The sequence below is a fragment of the Arachis hypogaea genome, chromosome 11 (genome assembly GCF_003086295.3).
Source record: "Arachis hypogaea cultivar Tifrunner chromosome 11, arahy.Tifrunner.gnm2.J5K5, whole genome shotgun sequence".
NCBI lineage: Eukaryota > Viridiplantae > Streptophyta > Magnoliopsida > Fabales > Fabaceae > Arachis > Arachis hypogaea.
The window spans coordinates 25,402,640-25,427,577 of NC_092046.1; the positions used below are offsets into that span (position 1 = coordinate 25,402,640).

General features: G+C 35.2%; 1 protein-coding gene and 1 long non-coding RNA gene across 2 annotated transcripts; both read left to right on the top strand.

The window, feature by feature from the left end:
* The first annotated feature begins 220 nt into the window (after positions 1–220).
* Positions 221–5,630, top strand: LOC140176066 (uncharacterized). The gene is made up of 6 exons (XM_072205925.1): positions 221–271; positions 1,499–1,606; positions 2,244–2,369; positions 2,453–3,245; positions 3,835–4,668; positions 4,828–5,630. Exons 1-6 carry the CDS (start codon positions 221–223, stop codon positions 5,628–5,630), a joined length of 2,715 nt encoding a protein of 904 aa, XP_072062026.1.
* A 2,042-nt stretch (positions 5,631–7,672) lies between these two features.
* On the top strand, positions 7,673–8,187 carry LOC112723827 (uncharacterized). Its single transcript, XR_003163189.3, has 3 exons — positions 7,673–7,825; positions 7,916–8,008; positions 8,117–8,187. It is a non-coding gene; the product is annotated as an uncharacterized lncRNA (long non-coding RNA).
* Positions 8,188–24,938: the final 16,751 nt, after the last annotated feature.

Genomic DNA, 24,938 nt, shown 5'->3' on the forward strand with positions numbered 1-24,938 from the left:
TTCTCGTTCAGTTCATCGTGGGGTTGTAAAGTGTGCTAAAGTTTCGTGTATCATTAGTAACACGGTTACTTTTATTTTCTTTTTCCTTCTTCCTCTTCTTCTACATATCTAAACATATATAAGGAAAGTTTTCAATACTTGGCATCCTATTTTAACTTCTTATTATTAAACAGTTAATTTTTTCTTGTATTTACAAAATACCTGTTGTTTTATTATTATAATGGGGAGGAAATGGTTTGAGAGATGGGTAATGGTTGAAGCAGCTGTTGAAGTGATTAGTATAATTATTATGATGAGTTGGTGTATGGAAGGGGTTGGAGCGAATTGGGGAACATAAGCTACACATGGTTTTTACACTTTGATGATTATCGATTCCCCCTTTGAGCATGGGAATCAGGAAGTGGAACCCCCAAACCAGTAACGGTGTAAGTCTATTTTGGGCAGTGTCTGTTACTGCATTTGCTACTTTGCTTTTTTCTTGTTTTTCTTTTTTCCTATACTGTATTGTGTCCTGTTGTTGGTTTTTTGGTCATACATGAAATTAACTTGTTAAATTATCGAAATAGACTAAGAAAATTAAATTTTGGAGCACAAATCCATTAGAGCAAGAAAGCTACTATATAATATATTGTAATAGTTTAATAGACAGATGTAAATTTCAAGAAAATGTATAGAAAATTAATTTCTAATTAGTTAATATCACTTAATTGTTTTATTATTAAAATTATTTTTTAACCATCATTTTTAAAAATTTCAAGATTTAGAATTTAGAATTTATTTTTAAGATTTAGAATAACTGGCAGCAATATATCAAAAGATGGACAGCTACAAAGAATAAAATGGCAGTAGTATTAATAGTGCTTTTGTTTATATAAAACCTGCACCCTCTTGTGTATATAAAAGCTGCACTAATTGCAGAATCAGATTGATTCCATGCAAGTCACAATTCATTTTCACTCATACTCTTTCTCATCTCCTCTGGCCTCTCCTTCATAATGCTCTCTAGAGAGAGAGGTTTGCATTAAAACTCAACGCTGTGCTTTTCTTTCTTTCTTCATTGCTTCTCTTTCTTTCTTTCTTTTTAATCCTTTTATTTTTTTTAAGTATGTTATACAAAGTGTTTTCTATAAATATGCGTAGGCTTTAATAATAAACATTATAGTTCCTATGTGTAGTCTTTAGACATGTTTTGTCATTTCATCTTATTTTTTATTTGATCTCCTTAATGCATCTAGATGTTAGTACTGGTCATACTTGGAGACAATTTTCATTAAGTAATACTGCACTTAAAATAGACATCCATTAATCCTGACTTGAGTTATAGTTTTAATTCCAACTTGATAATTCACTATGTGGTCTACAGATACTTAATAAGAAGTGAATCTGTTCTTTTTTAAATTTTCTAAATTGAATCCTATGTGAATGAAAACACCTCATTTATGCTGATCCTGTTTTAAATGTTGGAAGACATAAAGTTTTTAGTCTTATTCTATTTCAGGTTCTTTTGTCAATTTGCTCATTTTTGACCGATCGCAACCCTGATGATCCTCTTGTCCCTGAAATTGCGCACATGTACAAGACTGACAGGGCTAAGTATGAAGCTACTGCATCCAGCTAAACACTAAGTGCAAATTGTTGCGGCATGACCTCGTAAGATATTTCTATCTTATACTTATTTGCTTTTATATGTTTATGTTATTCTTTTGCACTTTTTTATGTAACAAAATACTGATTGTTTAATTAAAAAATTAAAATATAAAACCATTTTTATTTTAAAATATATCTTCTCAAAAGTAACTATTAATAATTCTTTTAGAATAATAAAAGAATTATGATTAGTTTGTATTTGGTTAGCTTTTTTTTTAATTTTGGTCTCATTTTTATATTTTAATAAGAATGAAGAGACCCCATTTTAAAATTATTACGGTTCAATGTGGATTATAAATTATATTCAAACTAAGGAGAATTCTATATGTATTCGAATTCCTCAAATTTAACTTTCAAATATTATAAATAAAGAGCTTAATCGACACTTAAAGTATGTTGTATATTTTTACTCTTTATTATACTAATTGATATATGTTTATGTTATTCTTTTGCACTTTTTTATATATTTTATATTAAGTAATTGTGCATATATAGCAAGTTTCAGATTCCATTTTGATAAATGAAAATCATTTTTATCTGATGTTTAAGACGATAATCGTTTTTAGTTTAATAGTAATATCATTATGAACAATTAGGTTTTTCCAGGACTCATCCAAGAACTGGATGAGTTTACCAAGACAGCCAAGAGTTTAGAGACGGCGTCAATAGATTCTTGGACTATGCTTACTCCGTTGGAAATCCTCAAGGAGAGGAAATTCTATGTCCTTGTGAAAAATGTTGCAACTTCTTTTGGGCTCAAAGAGAGTCTATTTATAGCGATTTAATATGCTTTGGATTTGTCAAGGGCTATACACGATGGGTTAATCATGGGAAAAGTGTAATTGGTATGGATGTCGATACTGGTGATACCGATGAGATTTATTCATGCAATGACATTGAAGGCTTGCTAGACGAAAGGTTTAGGAATGTGGCAGATGTTGAGGGAGAAAAAGAAGGTATGAACGAAGATGCAAAGAAGGTCTATAATTTGGTTGACGAGGCTAGCAAGGAACTATATCCTGGTTGCAAAGGATTTTCTACGTTATCTTTCACCATCCGACTATACTTGTTAAAGTGTCTACATGGATGGAACAATGCCTCGTTCACTTCCTTCCTGGAGTTGTTGAAAGAGGCTATTCCTAACTTGAATCTCCCTTCTTCTTTTAACAAAGCCAAGGCTATGGTGAGGGATTTAGGTCTTGATTATAAAAAGATCGATGCATGCCCAAATGACTACATGCTATATTGGAAAGAGCTCGAGAATGAAACATGTTGCCATGAATGTGGAACTTCTCGTTGGATTGAGCTTGTGGTAGTTGAAGGTGACATATCTTCAAAGAAAGCTCACAACATTCCTATTAAGACATTACGGCACTTTCCCTTAATTCCCAGGCTTCAAAGGCTATTCATGTGCTCAAAGACCGCTAAGAATATGAGTTGGCATCAGGAAGAGCGTAAAAAGGACGGAAAGCTAAAGCATCCTGCCGATGGTCAATCATGGAAAGATTTTGATAACCGACATTCAGAATTCGCCAAGGAACCTTGTAACTTGAGACTTGGTTTGGCGAGCGATGGATTCAATCCGTTTCGAACCATGAGTATATCTCATAGCACATGGCCGATTATTTTAATGACTTATAACTTGCCACCATGGATGTGTATGAAACAAGAATACTTTATGATATTGACGTGTACCTGCAACCATTGATTGAGGAATTGAAGGAGTTATGGAAACTTGGGGTAGAAACATATGATGCTGCAAGAAATAAAACTTTTCAAATGCGTGCAGCTTTCTTATGGACAATTAGTGATTTCCCTGCATATGCAATGTTATCCAGGTAGAGTACAAAGGGGAAACTAGCTTGGCCTTCTTGTAACTATGGGACTTGTTCTAGTTATCTTACACATAGTCGGAAGATGTGTTATATGGGTTATCGTGTTTTTTTGCCCGAGGAACATCCATGGAGAACTAATAAGAGGTCATTTAATGGAAAACAAGAACATCGGAAAGCTCCACCGTTGCTAGATGGCATGGAAGTTTTAAGTCACTTAGATTCTATGGAGAATTCCTTTGGGAAGACAAAAAAAAGGTGATTGAAGGCCCGTGGAGGAAAAGGTCAATCTTTTTTTATTTACCTTACTGGAAGTATAACACATCAAGACACAATCTTGATGTAATGCATATAGAAAAAAATATAGTTGACAGTATTCTTGGAACTCTCTTGGATATATCTGGCAAGACAAAAGACCACCTAAATGCTCGATATGACTTGCAAGAAATAGGAATTCGTAAGAATCTTCATCCAAAAGAAATAAGAGGTCATAGAAAAGTGAAGTTTGCAAAAGCATGTTTCTCCATGGCTAAAGCTGAGAAATCAATCTTTTGTGATGTCTTGAAGAAAGAAAAGCTACCCGATGGTGCTACCTCAAATATTTCTCGATGCGTGAACCTTTCAAAAAGAAAAGTATCTGGTTACAAGACTCATGATGCCCATTTTATGCTGCGTTATTTACTGCAAATTCCCATTAAAAGTATATTTCCAGATTCGGTTGCAATCCCTTTAATTTGGCTTGGCTCTTTTTTTCGTCAGTTATGTCAAAAGGTTATCACATTAGAAGAGATAAATCAATTAGAAGCAGAGTTTGTGATAATACTATGCCAACTGGAGAGGATTTTTCCTCCTTTATTTTTTGACATAATGATGCATTTGCCTATTCATTTGGCTAATGAAGTGAGACTAGGTGGCCCAGTTCAATTTCGGTGGATGTATCCTTCCGAAAGATACTTGTGTACTTTGAAGTCATATGTTCGAAATAGAAGTCATCCTGAAGGATCTATTGCGGAGGCCTACTTGGTTGATGAGTGTTTGACTTTTTACTCACGTTATTTACATGATGGTGTTCAAACAAAATTGAATAGAATACCTTGGAATAATGATGCTAATGACTTTGAAGCAGAAATTCCACATTCATTTCCAATTTTGTTTCCTAAGAAAGGCTGTCCATTGGGAGTAAAGAAGGGTGAGCTTTTTTCTCTTGACGACGAGTCTCGAAACCAAGCCCATAGCTATATATTATTGAACTATGGAAAAATTGAACACTACGTTAGGTAACTGTCCATTTATTGAACTATCCATTTCTTTTAATTTTTTTAGTTATGAATCATGGTATTATCTCTAGGTTTTACTTACGAAAATCCTAATTTTGGATTTACAGAGCATGAGGCTGATCAACAAGGAACAAGTTGGGTGAAAGCTAAGAACCATAGTATGACCTTTTCCTCATGGTTTAAAGCACATGCCATGCGTCAGAATGTTCCAGATTGGATTAAGGAGCTTTCTAGAGGGCCCAACAAGATTGCAAAAAGATATTCGGGGTATTTTATCAATGGATATAGATTTCTTACTAGGCAACGTGAGGCAAGACGCAAGACGCAAAATAGTGGTGTAACTTTAGTTGCGTTGACTACGAGCTTTGCAAGTGCAAAGGATCTAAATCCAATTCGTGCAAAAGTTTCCTACTATGGAAGAATAAATAATATAATTGAATTAGACTACTTTGGCAATTTTAAGGTTGTATTGTTTAGATGTGACTGGTATGAGACTCAAGAGGATGGCTATGGCTCTTCATATGTTCAATTCAACAGAAAATGCTATCAAGAAGAGCCTTTTGTGTTGGCATGTCAAGTACACCAATGCTTCTATGTGCAAGATCCATTTGATCAAAATAAACATTATGTTATGAAGTCAATTCCGAGGGATTTATTTAACATATGTGACAAAGCTGATGTTGATCCCCAAGCTATTTATGAAAAAGAGCCATCTGACCAGTCAATGGGTCCTTCTATACCCAATGATAATGGTGAAATTGATTTGATTAGGGGTGACTTGCACGAATTTGTTATAGATACTTCAAAAGGAGTTCTTCTTTCACAAGAATATAACACAGAATCAGAAGATAATTCCGAAGACGACATTGAATGATTTATACTTTTTTCCTTCATTACACTAAATAGTAGGGAAGTGGAATGAAAGATGTATATACTTTAACTTTTTAATTGCATTAAACAGTAGGGAAGTGGAATGAAAGATGTATCACTTTTTTATATATGTGTCTTATGGCATGCCTTCTTGTTTATTTCTATTAAATAGTAGTCTTCTTTTTTTATTGACATACAACAGCTATAGCATAACTGATTAATTTTATTTCCTTTTTATTTTTAATGTTCTAATAGAATAGGTTTATTTTGTTTTATTTCAGAAATACAATGGAAATAAGAACTACTCCAAAGCGGAGAAGACTAGTAAAATAGTATCAAAGCAACAAACAATTCATGCAGAAAAATACAGCAGAAATTCATAAGAAGCAGCATTTTATCTCTCCCATGATGGCTGTAAGGCCCACATCGGTTGGAGAGGGGAACGAAGCATGCCTTATAAGGGTGTGGATACCTCTCCCACATCGGTTGGAGAGGGGAATGAAGCATGCCTTATAAGGGTGTGGATACCTCTCGCTAGCATGACGCGTTTTGACGAGTGAGTGTGGGGAGCTTCGGCTAGCATTCCTATCGTCAAAGACAAAACCGTGAGGCCTTGTGTGCCAAAGCGGACAATATCGTGCTAGCGGGTGGTCTGGACTGTTACAGATGGTATCAGAGCCAGAACCCAGATCGATGTGTCAGCGAGGGCGCTGGGCTCCCTTAGGGGGTGGATTGTAAGGCCCACATCGGTTGGAGAGGGGAACGAAGCATGCCTTATAAGGGTGTGGATACCTCTCCCACATCGGTTGGAGATGGGAACGAAGCATGCCTTATAAGGGTGTGGATACCTCTCCCTAGCATGACGCGTTTTGACGAGTGAGTGTGGGGAGCTTCGGCTAGTATCCCTATCGTCAAAGACAAAACCGTGAGGCCTTGTGTGCCAAAGCGGACAATATCGTGCTAGCGGGTAGTCTGGACTGTTACAATGGCTGGTGGTCATCGACAAAAGAGAGTGACTCCTATGCCTTCTAAGCAAAGCACTCAAAAAGAAGTCCCAATTTCCAAAAGAATGAAAAGTACGCCGAACCAGAAAATTGGAGCTAGTGAAGAAGAACCAGAAAATCTTAAAAAGCGTCCAACCATGGGTATGGATAAATTTTTGGAGACACATGGGATTCATTTGGAAAGAGAAGATGACGATTTTGAACCAAGTGCTGAAAAAAAAAGATCTATTTAAGAAAAGCAACAAAATCTTAGGAAGATAAATACAAAATCAAGTTGTCAAGCCATGACACTTGATACATTTTTGGAGACAAATGGGATTCATGTGGAAGGAGAGGAGGAACATAATGGAGCAAATGCTAATGAAGTTGGAGATGATGTTGATGATGATTTCTCGGATGATGAGGACTATGTTGGTGAATATGAAGATGCAGTTCTTCTTGGTGATGACAATCACCTTATGGAAACTAACAATGTTAAAGGTGCTGTACTTTATACATAATTATCATTTTACTTTTTCATTAGCATGTATAGCTATATAATTCATTTAAATGGTTAAATTGCACATATTTATAGATACTCCAAAGACTAGAAGGACACGAAGGAAAACAAGGTGTGCTAAAATCCATGCAAGAAGTTAGGAAGAAAGAGAAGAGGTGACTTTTTATAAAGGACAAGCAGTGAGACCAACTCCAAGAAGAGTGAAGGATTTAACTTACTTTATTGGAACAATGAGAAGGAATAGTTATTTCATAATATTGATGTACACTAGTTGGAAAGCTGTGCCTCTCAAAGTCAAAAAGCGCGTATGAAAATATATTAACGTAAGTGTTTTATTTCTCATCTATTTTTTATGATCTAAAAATTTTCAATTTCGTATGGCTTAGCTGTAGTTTTGTGAAAATATATAGCTACTGTTTTATGCTGCAGTTGTCTTTGTTTTTAGTGTTCTTGAATTGTCATTTACAATTTTTGTTTTGTACTTTTTCGTAGTCAAAGTTCATTCTTCCAAAAGAGGGGAAATAGTGGGTGATGACTGGTGTTCGAGAAGTTTGGAAAGGTTACAAAACAAGAATCAAGGGAAAGCATTTTAAGATATATAACAACATTGAAGATGTGCTGAAAAATCGCCCTTTGGATATTCCAGAAGTTCAATTTCGAAAGTTAATTGCATATTGGAGTATTCCTTCTGTTAAGGTGAGTTGTAGAATAAATAATTTTGTTTCTTTGTATTTTTTATGCTTTTGGTTTATTACATATAACTCCCTTTAATTTTTTTGTGTATAGGCTCTATCTCGTTTAAATTCTGAAAATCGTAAAAAGCAACAACATCAACATCGAATGGGACCTATAAGTTTTGCAAGAGTGCATAATGAAATGGTAATAATTTTGATTTTTTATAAGTTTTTTCTTGTTGTATAATGACCATCTTAAAACTAGATAAATATTATTTTTTGCCATATTAATACTCTTTCCCCTTACTTGTAGCGTGAAATGAATGAGAACAAAGAAGACCCATCACAGATTGATGTGTTTGTTGCAACTCGAACTGGACAAAAAGGAAAAGAAATTGATTCAGGAACACAAGCTGTTATTATAAGTCATAATAAGTTAAAGTAGAACTACCTTAATTTACAAATTGATCTGAAGTAGAACTGCCTTAATTTACAGTATCATTTTAAGTCAGATTGTCCTGTATAAAACTTAAGATCATATCCTTAACATAAAATCCTGGATTCACCATGATCTTAACCCTATTTGGATCCTGTGATCTCTGCCTATCATTAACCATATCTTCCATGTATTGAGGATCAAAGCTCCTATTCTCTTCTACCCTTAAGATTCCCAATGGAGGGTTGAAAGAAAATGCCAACAAATGCAGCAACCATATGCATTTTGCTGCCACAAAGAAAGCTTGAAGAATAATGCTACATTCCTACTAGTCGACAAGAAAAGTTCCCCCAATGAAGTTCTCATCTCAGAAACTTCCATTAATGCTGCATCCCTACTCTCATTTGCTTCCATTAACTCCCTCTTGAGTGTCTCAATTGAAACTATTCACATGTTCTTAAGAACTTGAAAAACTTCCTCAGATTCAGTTTTATTTGGGGAACTCATCATCATATTCTTGCTATGCTTCTTCTTGAACCGAGGAAATAGCTATGATATAACACCTTTACTTTTAGGCTGTGTTTGGAAAGAAGCATGAGAATCAGTGAGTGGAACAAGCTAAAATCGTTATGTTTTCTTTTAATAGGATAAACTTAAGAGCCACCAAGAAGTTGGAGATACTCCCGAGAAAGCATCTCCTGCAGTATTTGGCAAAGAACAACCAGGAAGAGTTCGATGTTATGGGAGGACAATCACAAAAACATCTCTGTAGAAAGAACGGGAAATTGCTAAAAGTAAGCAACAACATGCAGATACTATAAGTTCAATGAAAACTGAACTTCATGAGACAAAAGACAGAGTCCAAAGATTGGAAGATCTTGTGAAGCTTCTCTTGCAACAGAGTTCTCTTGGTACAAAGATTGATGAAGCACTGTCTTTATTACGAGCCAAGGAATCAACACATGATATAAATAATAAGCAATGTCCAAATGGCAACGATCGTCCTTCCTCATCAACTCGTGATCCAAAATGATGACCAGGTATAACCAAAAAATTTGCAGTAATTTTTCTGATTTATCATTTATTGGGAATGGACTATCAACATTTTTGGCCTTTGCTTTCTCTGTCTTCTACCATCTTACTTCATGGTGGCTTCTGCAATACATTCTTGCTATTTTTAATGAATCATATTTTTTCTTTTTCCTTTTTAATTACTTATTTTTGTAGCGTTGTGCTACTGTAAGGAAGAAAATTTTTTCCTCATTGCTGAAATAATGTGGATATGTTGGGGAGTGATGCATGTTGTCACTGCAACAGACTCTAGTAACTGCTATTTCATTCGCAGGAATGGCAGAAATTGTCAAGGGAGTTGTTTCATATCTTTATCTTTTTATTTTTTTCCCTTCAAATTTATATTTCAGTCATTTATTTCTCTGTTGCTTTCTCTCAAACATAAATTAATTAATTTTATATGATAGTGATAATAAAAGAATAATCATTAAAAAAAGAGAAAAATCTAATATAGTAGCAACGTTATTTCCTTCCACACCAACAGTTATGTGAGTGAAGTCTCTTCCTGTGAGCTTGTTCCTTCTAATTCTATGATTCTAAATAAGAACTACTAAGCTAATACCTTTTTGGAGCAATCATCATTCTCTGAGTTGCATTTCTCTTTCTCAATTTACTCAGGTACTTCATCAAACACATACCATGCATCATTTTCTGTTATTGCACCTTTTATGTTTCAATTTTTTTTTAAATGCAACTTTAACTAAACCCCAATTCATTTATGTGTTTGTTTTTCATTTGGGAACTTCCGCTTTTATATGCTGTAACTTTATAAGTTATTTCAATGGATTCTACACTAAAAAATTAAAGTATATGGATCCTAAATTATTTTGTTCCTTTGATTTTATTCTATTAGTGTTGTTTTGCTATTTTATGGATAATGGTTAGAACTTAGAACAATTTTTGAGTTTTCTGACACCTGTATTTTCAGCTGACACAGGTTAAGAATTGTTGACTTAATTTGGAAGTTTGATGTTACTCGCACATAGTTATTAGGGGAGTATAACAATAGCTACTACAGCAGTTATTGGACTTAGTGGAGGCAAGAGGATTTTGAGTTCATCATACCATTACTCTGATGTTACCGAAAAGCTTTCATTTGGCACTGATTTTGAATCCACACACTATCAGATTATTCCAACAAAGTAAAGCATGGATATGAAATATGCAAGTAGATTGACATCTTTTTTATAAATATTAATTACTATTTTGTTATGACAATTATTGTTAGACAAGAATTTTATTATTTTGTTGAGAATTATTGATGAACATATGTTTGAAATACTAATTGAACTTTTTAATATCTATTTTAATTAGAATTTTATTATTAGTTATTTTGTCTCTTTTATAATTTTTTTCTATTGTGCACAAATTTATTTATTAATTAAAATAATAACACATGTATGAACAAAAAATTTTATTGTAAATTTTATTTTTTTGTATTTTTATTACAAAAATAATTTTTATTTTTATCAAAAAGACAACCCTTTTATTAGTTGCATATTTTGAATATTAGACAACACTTGTATGGTTGCATATCCAAAAGAAAAAGCAACACTTGTATAGGTTGCATATCCAAAAGAAAAGGCAACACTTGTATAGGTTGCATATCCAAAAGAAAAGGAAATACTTTAAAGGGTTGCATATTCAAAACTAATAGGCAACACTTCAAAGGATTGCAAATTCCAACTTATAAGCAACACGTAAAAGAGTTGCATTTTATTGCAAATAGGCAACACTTTTTAGTAGTGATCAAAATACGAGAGAAAAGACAACACTGCAAAAGTGTTGTCTCAAACACACCTTTAAAGTGTTGTTGTTTTTCAACCAAAGGCAACACTTACCAAGTGTTGTTCTCAAAAGCGTTGCTTTTGAAACAAAAAAGTGATGCCTTGATCTAAGGCAACGGCTGCTTATGCAACGCCACCAAAAAACGTTGCCTTAGGTCTAAAAGTGTTGCCATAGATCAAAAGCAACCTTTTGTCAGCCTTTAAGCAACACTTTTTAAATGTTGCCTCAACCTAAAAATGTTGTAGTGGAACCGGTGCATTGCCGGTTAGTTTGTGGGTATTTAAAATCCGGCACCAAGACCACTCTTCATCTCTTCTCATGAACAATTAGATCAAAGAATTAGCAATTGCTCAAGTTAAGAGAGATTGAATTTTCAAGGGATTGGAATTCAATCACTTATAATTTTCCTAGAGATCAATGATTGTATGATTGAAGTGGAGATGAGAATTGTTGATTCTGAGAATGTAACCTCTCTTGATCCGAATGTTTATTTTATTCTTAGTTCTTGTTGTTTACTTTATGGTCATTTACATTTCTGCACTTTATTTCCTAGTACTTTACATTTCCAGTCATTTACTTTGTTGCACTTTACTTTCCAGCACTTTATATTTATGTCATTTACTTTCTTGTTCTTCATTGCTTTTATTTAATTTCCCATCATTTAAATTTATTACTGTTTGATCATCACCCAATTATGACCGTCTAACTAGAGTAATCAATTAACTATTGCTTGCTTAATCCGTTAATCCTCGTGGGATCGACACCCACTCACTATGAGTTTATTACTTGATACGATCTGGTGCACTTGCCGATAGTTCTAGAGAATATTGAATTGTAAATGTCTGTATTAGTTATTATTCTCACGAGGATTAATAGATCAAGGAACTTTAATCCATTGGCTATTCTAGTTAAACAAATCAATTTAAATGAGATTTAATCAAAACAATAACATATAACAAAATAACTTGGCTATGAAGTAAATGACTGAAATTAAAGAGTAAGAAAATAAACAAACGGGAATTAAGGAGCGAAAAAGTAAATGACTGAATTATAATTAAATAATAGTAATAATTGAACTAAGAACATAAGCAAGAATTAGATCTATGTAGTAGAATTGAAATTCAGTGTAAATTGGCAACAAAATTGGAAATTAAGAAGATTATATGATGGAAAACATTGAGGATTAGAGATGTTAACTCCTCTGGAATGTTAGATCTCAACTCTATCTCAATCATGCAATTATTATTCTTTGGCAAATCTTAAGTGAGTGAATTCCAATGTCTTGGTAATTCAATCTCCCTTAACTTGATCAATTGCCAATGTCTTGATCTAATTGCTCATGAGAAGAGATGAAGATTTGTCTCTGATTTTGAGCCACACAACTCTTAAGATATGAATTTAGTTGATTAAATGTCACATATCAAATCTAAATTGAGAATCAAAAGAATTGAGAGAGAGGATTTTCAGGCTTAGTCTCATGAATCAACCTTTCAGTGAGTCATGAAACCCAACAGTGGGCGCTTGAGGTGCCACATTGGTACCCAAGATTGATGCCTCTGGAGTGTAATATGCATGGGCACTTGAGGCATGAAATTGGGTGCTTGAAGTGCCAAGTTGGTGTCTAAGTTTGATGCCTCTTGAGTGTGATATGCATGGGCGCTTGAGGCACCAATGATGGGTTACAATTGTTGCCCCTAGAGGGTGTCATGAAGGTGGGTGTTGGAGGCGTGAAATTGGGCGCTTGAGGCACTGCTTTGTTCCAAAGTTGTTGCATGCTTCCTTGCACATCGAAGGCGCCCTCAAATGTAGGCGCTTCACTAAAATTGGCGCTTGAGGTGCTTGATAGAGGATAAATATCGGTCTAAAATTTCTCAATAGAATTTCGTTGCAAGCATAGTCCAAAGAAACAATTAATCCTCAATCAAAGTTTAAAAGGTTGTCACAATACAAATTAATAACCGGGAGTATTAATCCCGAGTCGTTTTCCCTAGGAATTGCAATCAAGTGCTCAATTATTGGCTATGAAGAGGTGTTTTTGGAATTTTGAATAATAGACAAGAAATGTAAATAACAAGAAATTAAATGGCAATTAACTAACAAAGGAAAGGGAAACTCAAATGGTAGAAAGGTCTTGGCAAGGGTTGATGGTTAAGGTTCACCATCCTTCTTACTGATGCGTGAGCATCTTTCCTATCTTTTCCTAGGAAATTTGCATTTAAATTGTTGAGTTTAATCAAGAATTAATGATTTTCTATCCACTATGAATGCTACTTTGAGTTGTATGCAATTCTGTGTATTTCAGGTAGCATTCAGATAGATTTGATGGAGTTTCTGTAGAAAAAGAGAAGAAAGTGAATGATGTTGTTAATTCTGACCTTCCTGCACTCCAACAAGAATAACTTAAGCCAGAGAGGTCCAATTGACGTGATTTTAGTGGCATTAGAAAGCTAACATCTAGAACTTTCCAATGATATATAATAGTTCACACTTCTTCTCCAGTACACTCGGCCTCAACGATGCCAAACTTCAGATTCTCCATGTTTGGCACCAGGAAGTGCTACAACTCCTATTGCTTTCGGCCTCAGTGAAGCCAAACTTGAGATACCTCAAGTTTGGAATCACATTCAAGACTCCAAGGAATACATACGGGATTGATAGATGAAGCCAAACTTGAGAAATCTCAAGTTTGACGCCAGCTAAGAAGAATTGGAGAACGCATACTGACTTGCTGAGGCCAAACATGATATTACTCAAGTTTGGCGCCAACAAAGAAACCTCCAAGGATTGCATGCGGTTTAGCTAAATCCAAACTTGAGGTCACTCAAGTTTGGTGTCAGCAAGGATATTTTGAAGGATTGCTTTCGGTTTGTTTGAAGCCAAACTTGAGGTTACTCAAGTTTGGCGCCACCCTTAAAGAATCCAATGGTCCCCACTCGTCCCACGATGCACAGCACGTGAAGGCTTTATAAATTTGTAATTAAACTTTATTTTATTTAAAATTAGGAAAAGATATTATTTAGTTTTAGGAGATATATTTTGACATTAATTAGGATTAGATATAAAAGGGAAAAGAATCAGCCCTTCGGGCTCTTCTCTTCTCTTACCTCATTCTGTAATTTACAGTTTTTTTCGGAATCCTAGTTTTCTCTCTGAACCATGAGCAACTAAACCTCCATTGTTAAGGTTATGAGCTCTTTCTATTGTATGGATTGATACTATTATTTTTCTATTTTAATTCATGTATTGATTTCTATTTCAAGAATTGTTTTTGTTCTTTATCTTATGAATTTGGGCGGAACGGAAGTATGACCCTTGTTCTAATTGAGTTCTTGTATAACATGGAAAAGCTCTTTACTTGAACAACAGCTTGAAAATAATTTCTCCTAAATTTCTAATTATCTAGACTTAACGTGATTCGTGACATATAATCCTCTTATATTTGACTAATTAGGGTTTTCGTGGCATATAACTAGAATTGAACTTCACCCTCTAATTGGAATTAAGTGACCAAGGAATTAGCGGTTGATGAAGGTTAGAGGAGACTAAAAAGGTCTAAAGAATTAGGGTTTAGTCACATATAGTTTGCCATGAATTGAATCTTGCATGATTAAAATAGTTAATAAGAAAAGTCAATTCGGAAGATAGATATCTCTGAAAGCTTAACTATTTTCTCATATATTCTTTACACTAATTTACTGTTGCTTTCTAATTCTCTGAATTTACCGTTTAATGTTATTGAGCTCCCAAACACCATTTTCTGTTTGTCTGACTAAGTAAATCACTCAACCATCGTTGCTTAATCCATCAATCCTCGTTTGATCGAGCCTCACTCACCTGAGGTATTACTTGGTACAACCCGGTGTACTTACCGGTTAGTTTGTGGGTTATAAATTCTGCATCAAGTTTTTGGCATTGTTGCCGAGGATTGACTATGATTGACAAATATTAGTTGTTTGATTGCTTAGATTAGGCATTTTAGTTTAATTCTATTTAATTCTTGCTTACAAATCTAAATACAAATGAGCAACCTAGAAGAGTGCTTGGCTCATACACTGCTCCTAATGCAGATCTTTATGGAAAAAGTATTGTGGTGCCTCCCATAACTGCAAACAATTTTAAACTGAAGCCACAGCTGGTCACTCTTGTGTAACAAAATTGCCAGTATCATGGACTTCTGCATGAAGACCCAAATCAGTTTATTTCTAATTTCCTACAAATTTGTGATACTGTGAAGACTAACGAAGTGAATCCTGAGGTATACAAACTCATGCTCTTCTCATTTGCTGTGAGGGATAGAACAAAGCTGTGGTTAGATTCTCAACCCAAGAAGAGTCTAGATACTTGGGATAAGGTGGTCATCTAAGGGTGGAGGTCCAGACATTCAGATAGAAAGATGGTGAGACCCTTTTATGAAGCCTAGGAGAGATACAAGCTACTAACCAGGCAATGCCCTCCGGACATGTTTTATGAATGGACTCAACTGGATATCTTTTACGAGGGCTTATGTGAAATGTCCAAAATGTGTTTAGATAATTCTGTAGGTAGTTCATTGCACATGAAGAAGTCACCAGAGGAGGCTACTAAGCTTATTGAGTTGGTTGCTAACAACCAATATCTCTACTCATCTAACAAGAACCCTGTGAACTCTGGAATCCTCAGAAGAAAGGCGTTTTAGAAGTAGAGGCTTTGGATGCTCTTCTTGCTCAGAACAAAATTTTATCTCAGCAGATGAATTTAATTACTCAACAATTGAGCGGGATGCAAGTTTTAGCTATTAATACTCAGACTGCCCTTCAAAAGGCTCCTTATGACATGACCGGTAGCTTCATTCAAGGTGAGATTTATGATTATGCTCAATTTCCTTCTGAACAGGTCAACTATATAGGGAATGCTCCTGGAAACCCCAATAATGATCCATATGCCAAGACCTATAATCATGGGTTGAAAAATCACCCAAATTTAGGGTGGAGAGAGCAACCTCAGAGGATACAGAATTTTAATAATAATTCTCAGGACAGTTTCTATCAGAATAATTTCAATAACCGCTAGTTTCAGTCTCATCAACAACAACCACCTCAGCACAAATTCTTAACCCCAGAAGAATAATGATTTGGAAGCATTACTGAATAGTTTTATGCAGAAAACTAGAGCTTCCATTAGAAACTTGGAGGTGCAAGTAGGCCAGTTGAGCAAGCAAATACCTGAGAGGCTTCCAAGTACATTTCCTGGTGATACAGTAGTGAATCTAAGAGAGGAATGCAAGGCTATCACCTTGATAAGTGGACAAGTGGCAAGTACAAAAGCACAAGTTACTGAGGAGCCAGTTGAAAAAGAAGCTCCAGAGCAGACTGAAGACACAGTAGTACACGCCCCTCCTAGGCGTGTAGATAACCCCTTCCCAGTCTCTCTTGACACTCATCCTACATTGCCTAAAGCTCCTGAGTACAAGCCCAAGATGCCATATCCTCAGAGATTTTAAAAGGAGGCCAAGGACAAGCAGTTTTCAAAGATCTTGGAAGTTTTTAGAAAGTTACAAATCAATATTCCTTTTGCTGAGGTTTTGGAGCAAATGCCTCTATATGTTAAATTCATGAAGGAATTATTGTCAAAGAATCCGTTAAAGGAAGATGAGAAGTGGTCCTTACTAAGGAATGTAGTACCATCATTCAGAATTACTTGCCAAGGAAGATGCCAGATCCAGGGAGCTTTCAAATTCTATGTACCATTGGGAACACAACCTTTGAGAAAGTGTCATGTGATCTGGGTGCAAGCATCAATTTAATGCCCTTGTCTACGATGAAAAAGTTGCAAATCGAAGAGGCACAACCCACAAGGATAGCATTACAGATGGCAGACAAATCTATAAAGCCTGCATATGGATTAGTGGAGAATATCTTGGTCAAAGTGGGTAAGTTCTTCCTCCCAGCAGATTTTGTGATTCTTGACACAGGGGTGGATGAGAATACCTCTATAATTCTAGGAAGACCATTCCTAGCCATTGGAAGAGCTCTAATTGATGTGGAAGAAGGTAAATTAGTGCTTAGAGGGCAACATGAGCAACTGGTCTTTCATGTCTTCAAAGATATACATTTAGTAGGTAAAGAAGAGAGGTGCGTGCAGACTGAGCTTACTAATCCAAACCTTCAAGAACCCCCTGATGATGCACAATAGAATCTACAGCTCAAACCTCCTTTGGTGACAATCAATAAAATTCCTCCTGACATCAAACCTAAGTTTGGTGTCGGGAATGCATCATCCACCAAGGAGGAGGTTACCAAAAAGAAGAAAATACCAAGGGATGGAGAAACAAAAAGATTCCCACTGAAGACTTCTTCCCAAAGAATGAAGGTGGTATTCATTGCATGTCCAATCCTGCCTCATACAGTGAACAAGATCCTGTCTCTTGAGCATATAGAGTTGATCAATAGGAGCACAGGGAAGAAGTTCACAGTGAGGAATGAAGAACTGAGCCCCTATGATAGTATCTTGTAATTTCAAGCTCAGTTTATTAATTTTTTATATTATTTTATTTACTTATATTTTTCTCTTATTGATAATTTTATAGTTTTCCTTTGTTTCACATGTATTTTGGTCATGCAGAGTGATTAGAATAGGAACAGGAGCAATTAAAAGGAATTTTTGACACCCTGGAGTTTTTCTTTGCTTGGGGACAAGCAAACTTTTAAGTTTGGTGTTGTAGAGTGTGCTCTCTGTTTAGCTTATCATCAGTGGCACTATGGGGAGATGAATGTTCTTCATGGAGGAGCACAGACGGAGGAATGAGACAGCCACCAGCATAACTGAGGTGGTTGAGTTCCTTTCATTCTATTTCCCCTTTTGTTCTTATTTTGTTGTCTTCTGTTTTCTATTGCTTTGATTGCCTACATGATCTTTAGTACTTTCAGTTCTTAGATTTAGTTTCATTCTGTTATTTGCTTTTAGTTCAAAAAAAATTGTCTCATGTACCACTCACTGAGCTTGAATCTAAAAAGAAAATAAAAGAAGTGATGTATTGCATGAGAAATTGAGTTTATATTTAAGAGTAGTCCTATTTACTTAAATGTGGTGGTATTATTTGTGATTCTGAATGCATGACATGAACCGTGCATATTTGAATTTGAATCAAGGGATGTTGATGTATAAGGAATAGGAATCTAGAAAACTATTATGAATTCTATGAAGTTAGTGAAAGCTTAATCCTTGAAGCAAAAGAAACAGCAAAAGAAAAATAAAAAAGCAAGGTCCAAAGCTCTGAGTATCAATGACTAGGGAGGTAAGACATGATTAAAATCTCAAAGAGTTGTTTCCCTATTCATATGCTTGTGGTGTTTTGTGTCAAGTAATCCTTGAGACAGAACACTAAGAGTCGAGATCAAGTGCATTTAGTAGAGTATGCCTAAGGCTTTGAGCACCACTGCCTGGGAGTAACTGAAAGAAAAATCAGAACTTTAAGAGAGTCTCCTAATTAAGTGCTTGTGGTGTTTTTGTGTTAAGTGAATCTTGAGACAAAATATTTAAAGTCACAACTGGGCTCAAGGTGCAAACCACCAAAGAAAAGAGAATTAAAGGAAATTTGTTGTATTCAAGGATTACACTGAAGTATAAAGGATTAGAGAATTCATAATATTATCCGGATTCTAACTCTGAATGACGATGACATTCCTCTGATTCAAAAAAGAGTGAGATGCCAAAACTATTCAGTGTTGCAATAGTGATGAGCGGATATTTTATACGCTTTTTGGCATCACTTTCATATAGTTTTTAGTGTGTTTTATTTAGTATTTATTGAGTTTTTATAGCTTTTAGTGTTAAAATGAGATTTTTGGATTCTACTATGAGTTTTTGTGTTTTTGGACAATTTTAGGTATTTTTTGGCTGAAATTGAGGAGCTGGAGTAGAAGTCTGATTCAGAGACAGAGAAAGCACTACAGATGCTGTACAAATCTGACCTACCTGCATTCAGAAGATCTTTTCTGGAGCTACAGAAGTTCAAATGGAGCGCTCTTAACGGCTATTGAAAGCTGATTTCTAGATCATTCCAGCAATATATAATAGTCTATACCTTTTTTCGGATTAGAAGTTCCAAAACTGGCGTTCAATGCCAGCTTCCTGCCCCCTTCCAGGCGTCCAGCGCCCAAAGAGTAGAGACCAATGTACAAACGCCAAATGAGGACCCCCTAGCTAGCGTTCCACGCCCAAGAGACCTCATAACATGTGGATCTCATCAAAGCTCAGTCCAAACACTCACCAAGTGGACCCCAGAAGTAGATTTTAGCACTAGATAGACTGTTTTACCCTTACTAGTCATCTGTTTAGTATTTAATGTGTATTTTACATAATCATTGAGGGAGGATACCACCATTCAGCATTATTCACGTTATCCGTTGTATTTTCTTAATAGTATGAGTTTCTAAACCTCCTAGGTTGAGGGGAGGAGCCCTGTTGAGTCCTATGAATTAATAAAAGTATTACTGTTTCTCTTCGATCCGTGTTTGATTAATTCAAAGATATATATTCGATCTTCATCGTGGTGAATAGGATGATCTGACAAATTAGCTCTGTTCATCACATTAAGATGAACATGCTTGACAAATAGCCACGTCTACTTGGGTTCAGAATGCGTCTTTCACCTGACAAGGACGAACCAACAGCAATGTTTATACATCTCTTAGACGGCTAATCCACGACTTCATTGGGGACTTCTCGAGACATCAGTTTAGCCAATTTTCACAGAGATTAGGGTCTCTGTGGTAGAGGCTAGAACCCAAGGTGCAGCATTCTCTGATCAGAAAGATCTGACCTTGTTTGTGGCGTTCTGAGTAGGATCATTAAGGAGAATGAACTGTACGAGCTTCACCCTCAATCAGAATGGATCCGCACTAAACCTGGGTTCAGATCTGGAGGAGTACTAGCAGCTGCTCAAACCAGTGTCAATCACATACAGCCTGCCATTGAAGAAATCACTCACAAGCAAAGAGAGAAGTAATACCAGAGTTAATTTAGAAAGATAAAGCAACTCTAATCCTTAACTCTATTCCTATCATAGATTCCATTTTAGTATTCTTTCCACACATTACTCTTACAACTCCATATATGACATAAAATCAACAACCTTCTGATCTGCCTGACTAAGACCTGCAAGATAACCATAGCTTGCTTCAAACTATAATCCTGGTCGGATCGATCCTGACTCACTCAGGTATTATTTGGACGACCCAGTACACTTGCTAGTACTGCTGTACGAGAGTGTGGGGATTCGTACACACCAAATAGATAAACCCCATTTCAAGAAGAGACATTAGCCTAATTGAACTCTCAGTCCTCATTCAAATTCACATCTTAATCATGTATTAGTTTTGGTTGCTTGAGGACAAGCAATAATTCAAGTTTGGTGATGTGAAGCGTAAGCATCTTTTCTATCTTTTCCTAGTGAATTTGCAATCAAATTGTTGAGTTTAATCAAGAATTAAACATCTTCTAGCCACTATGAATGCTACTTCGAGTTGTGTGCAATTCTGTTATTTCAAGTAGCATTCAGATAGATTTGATGGAGTTTCTGTAGAAAAAGAGAAGAAAGTGAATGATGCTGTCAACTCTGACCTCCCTGCACTCCAACAAGAATAACTTGAGCTACAAAGGTCCAATTGATGTGATTTTAGTGGCATTAGAAAGCTAACATTCAGATCTTTCCAACTATGTGTAATAGTGCACACTTCTTCTCTAGCACACTCGGCCTCAACGGCGTCAAACATGGGATTCTCCAAGTTTGGCGCCAGGAAGTGCTACAACTCCCATTGCTTTCGGCCTCAGTGAAGCCAAACTTGAGATACCTCAAGTTTGGTGCCATATTCAAGACTCTAAGTAATGCATACGGTCTTGATGAAGCCAAACTTGCATTCTCCAAGTTTGGCTTGAGATGAGCGGATAATTTATACCCTTTTTGGCATTGTTTTTACATAGTTTTTAGCATGTTTTAATTACTTTTTATTATATTTTTATTAGTTTTTATTCAAAAATCATATTTCTAGACTTTACTATGAGTTTGTGTATTTTTCTATGATTTTAGGTATTTTTAGGCTGAAATTGAGTGACCTGAGCAAAAATCTTATTTAGAGGCTGAAAAAGGACTGCAGATACTGTTGGATTCTGACCTCCCTGCACTCGCAGTGGATTTTCTGAAGCTACAGAAGCCCAATTGGCGCACTCTCAATTGCGTTGGAAATTAGACATCCTGGGCTTTCCTGCAATATATAATAGTCCATACTTTGTCCGAGATTTGATGGCCTAAACTGACGTTCAAAGACAGCCTAAAACATCTTGGCGTAAAACGCCCAAACTGGCACCAGAATTGGAGTTAAACGCCCAAACTGGAACCAAAGCTGGCCTCATGGCCATGCTTAGACCTTTTTTACTTATGTATTTTCTACGGTGGAGTTTCTACACCCCATAGATTAAGGTGTGGAGCTCTGCTGTTATTCATGAATTAATACAAGTACTATTGTTTTTCTATTCAATTCACGCCTACTTCTTCTCTAAGATATTCACTTGCACTTCAACCTGATGAATGTGATGACCCGTGACACTCATCATCATTCTCACTTATGAACGCGTGCCTGACAACCACTTCCGTTCTATCTGCAATAGCTTGAGTGTATATCTCTTGGCCTCCTAGTTCACGACGCATGGTGGCCTCTCCTAACAATAGAGCATTCTATTCCGTGAGATCAGAGTCTTCGTGGTATAGGCTAAAACCATTGGCAGCATTCCTGAGATCCGGAAAGTCTGAACCTTGCCTGTGGTATTCCGAGTAGGATCTGGAAAGGGATGGCTGTGACGAGCTTCAAACCTGCCAATGTGGGGCACAAGTGACAGTGTGCAAAAGGACAATGGTCCTATTCCGACGCTTGCGGGAACCGACAGATGATTAGCCGTGCGGTGACAGCGCATATGGATTTGTTTTCATCCGAGAGGATCATACAGCTTGCCATGGAAGGAGGTAACGCATGGTTGGAAGAAGACAATAGGAAAGCAGAGGTTCAGAAGCAACAAAGCTTCTCCAGATGCTTATCTGAAATTCCTACCAATGAATTACATAAGTAACTTTATCTTATTTTATTTTTTATTTATATTTTAATTTTCAAAACCTCATAACCATTTGAATATGCCTGACTGAGATTTACAAGGATGACCATAGCTTGCTTCAAGCCGACAATCTCCGTGAGATCGACCCTTACTCACGTAAGGTTTATTACTTGGACGACCCAGTGCACTTGCTGGTTAGTTGTGCGGAGTTGTGAAAAAGAGTTGAGATTAAGATTGTGCGTACCAAGTTTTTGGCGCCATTGTTAGAGATCACAATTTTGTGCACCAAGTTTTTGGCGCCGTTACCGGGGATTGTTCGAGTTTGGACAACTGACGGTTCATCTTGTTGCTCAGATTAGGTAACTTTATTTTAATTTTAAGCTTTTTATTTTCGAAAAAAAATTCAAAAAAAAGTAATATATAATTTATATTTGTTCTTCAGAATTTTTAAGAACGAATTCTAGAGTTTCAGATGATATGTGAAGCCTGGCTAGCTGTCAAGCCATGTCTAAATTCTTTTGGACCGAGGTTTTCACTTATCATTGCAGGAGCTTTTTGATTTCTATCAATTTGGCCGTTGTATGTAATGCTCTGCTGAAGCTTGGCTGGCCATTGGCCATGTCTAATCTTTTGGACCGAAGCTTTCACAAAAAGCTTGGCTGGCTATTAAGTCATGTCTAAAATTTTGGACCGAAGCTTTAGACTAACATTGCATGATTCCTAGAATTCATATTAAGAATTTTGAAATTTTTATTTTCTTTTTCCAAAATAATTTTTGAAAATTTCAAAAAAAATTAATAAAATCATAAAAACCAAAAATTTTGTGTTTCTTGTTTGAGTCTTGTGTCAAATTTTAAGTTTGCTGTCAATTGCATCTTTTTAATCTTTCTTCAAAAGTTTTCGAAAATCCATGCATTGAGTTTTGTTCTTTATTGATCTTCAAGTTGTTCTTGATGATTTTTCTTATTTGATCTTTAAATTTTTCTTGTTTGTATCTTTTCTTTTTTTTTATATTCATTCTTGAATTATTAGTGTCTATAGAATAAAAATTTTTAAGTTTGGTGTCTTGCATATTTTTCTTTTCTTAAAAAATTTTTCAAAAATAAGTTCTTGATGTTCATCTTGATCTTCAAAGTGTTTTTGGTGTTCATGTTGACATTCAAAGTGTTCTTGCATACATTTTTGTTTTGATCTTGAATTTTTATGTTTTGCATCATTTAGTTGTTTTTCTCTTTCCTCATTAATTTCTAAAATCAAAAAAATATCCTTCCCTTTATTTTGCTCATAAATTTTGAAATTTTGAATTGATTTAGTCAAAAATTTTTAAAATTTAGTTGTTTCTTGTTAGTCAAGTCAAAATTTCAAATTAAAAATTCTATCTTTTTCAAATCCTTTTCAAAAATCAAATCTTTTTTATTTTTTTTTATTATTTTCGAAAATTCTCAAATTCAATTTTCAAAATTTTTTTATTAATTTTGTTTCATATTTTCAAAATTAATACTAACATTTAATGTTTAGATTCAAAAATTTTCAAGTTGTTACTTGCCTATTCAGAAAGGATCAATCTTTAAATTCTAAAATCATATCTTTCAGTTTCTTATTAGTCAAGTAACCAACTTTAATTTTCAAAAATCAAATCTTTTTAATTTCCTTTTCAAATCTTTTTCAAAATAAAATTTCAATCATATATTTTTCAAAATCAATTTCAAAATCTTTTCTAACTTCTTATCTTTTCAAAATTGATTTTCAAATCTTTTTCAATTAACCACTTAACTTTTTGTTTGATTTTAAAAGTTTACTATTTTAATCATATCTTTTTCAAAACCACCTAACTACTTTTCTCTCTCCAATTATCGAAAATCACTAACCACTTTTTCAAAAATCGTTTTGATTAATTAATTTATTTAGTTTTCAAATTTTATTTTATTTCTTCCCTTAATTTTTGAATACTAACCAATAATTAAAATAAAAACAAAAATATTTTCCTTTTATTTTAATTTAAATTTCAAATTCTCTCTCTCTCATCTCTTTCTATTTATTTATTTATTTACTAACACTTCTCTTCTTCTTATATTTCGAACCCTCCCTCCCTCTCTGTGTTCGAATTCTTCATCTTCTCTCTTCTTCATTCTACTCTTCTATTCTCCCACTCACATAAAGGAATCTCTATACTGTGACATAGAGGATTCCTATTCTTTCCTCTTCTCTTCTTTTTCATATGAGCAGGAGCAAGGATAAAAATATTCTTGTTGAAGCTGATCCAGAACCTGAAAGGACTCTAAAGAGGAAGCTAAGAGAGGCTAAAGCACAACACTCTGGAGAGGACCTGATAGAATTTTTCGAAAAAGAAGAAGAGATGGCCAAACCCAACAACAATGGTGGAGATGCAAGGAAGATGCTTGGTGACTTTATTGCACCCTCTTCTGACTTCTGTGGAAGGAGCATCTCAATTCCTGCAATTGGAGCAAACAACTTTGAGCTTAAGCCTCAATTAGTTTCTCTGATGCAGCAGAATTGCAAGTTTCATGGACTTCCATTGGAAGATCCTCATCAATTTTTAGCTGAATTCTTGCAAATCTGTAACACTGTTAAGACCAATGGGGTTAATCCTGAGGTCTACAGACTTATGCTTTTTTCCTTTGCTGTAAGAGACAGAGCTAGGACATGGTTGGACTCACAACCTAAAGATAGCCTGGACTCTTGGGGAAAGTTGGTCAATGCTTTCTTGGCCAAATTTTTTCCACCTCAAAAATTGAGT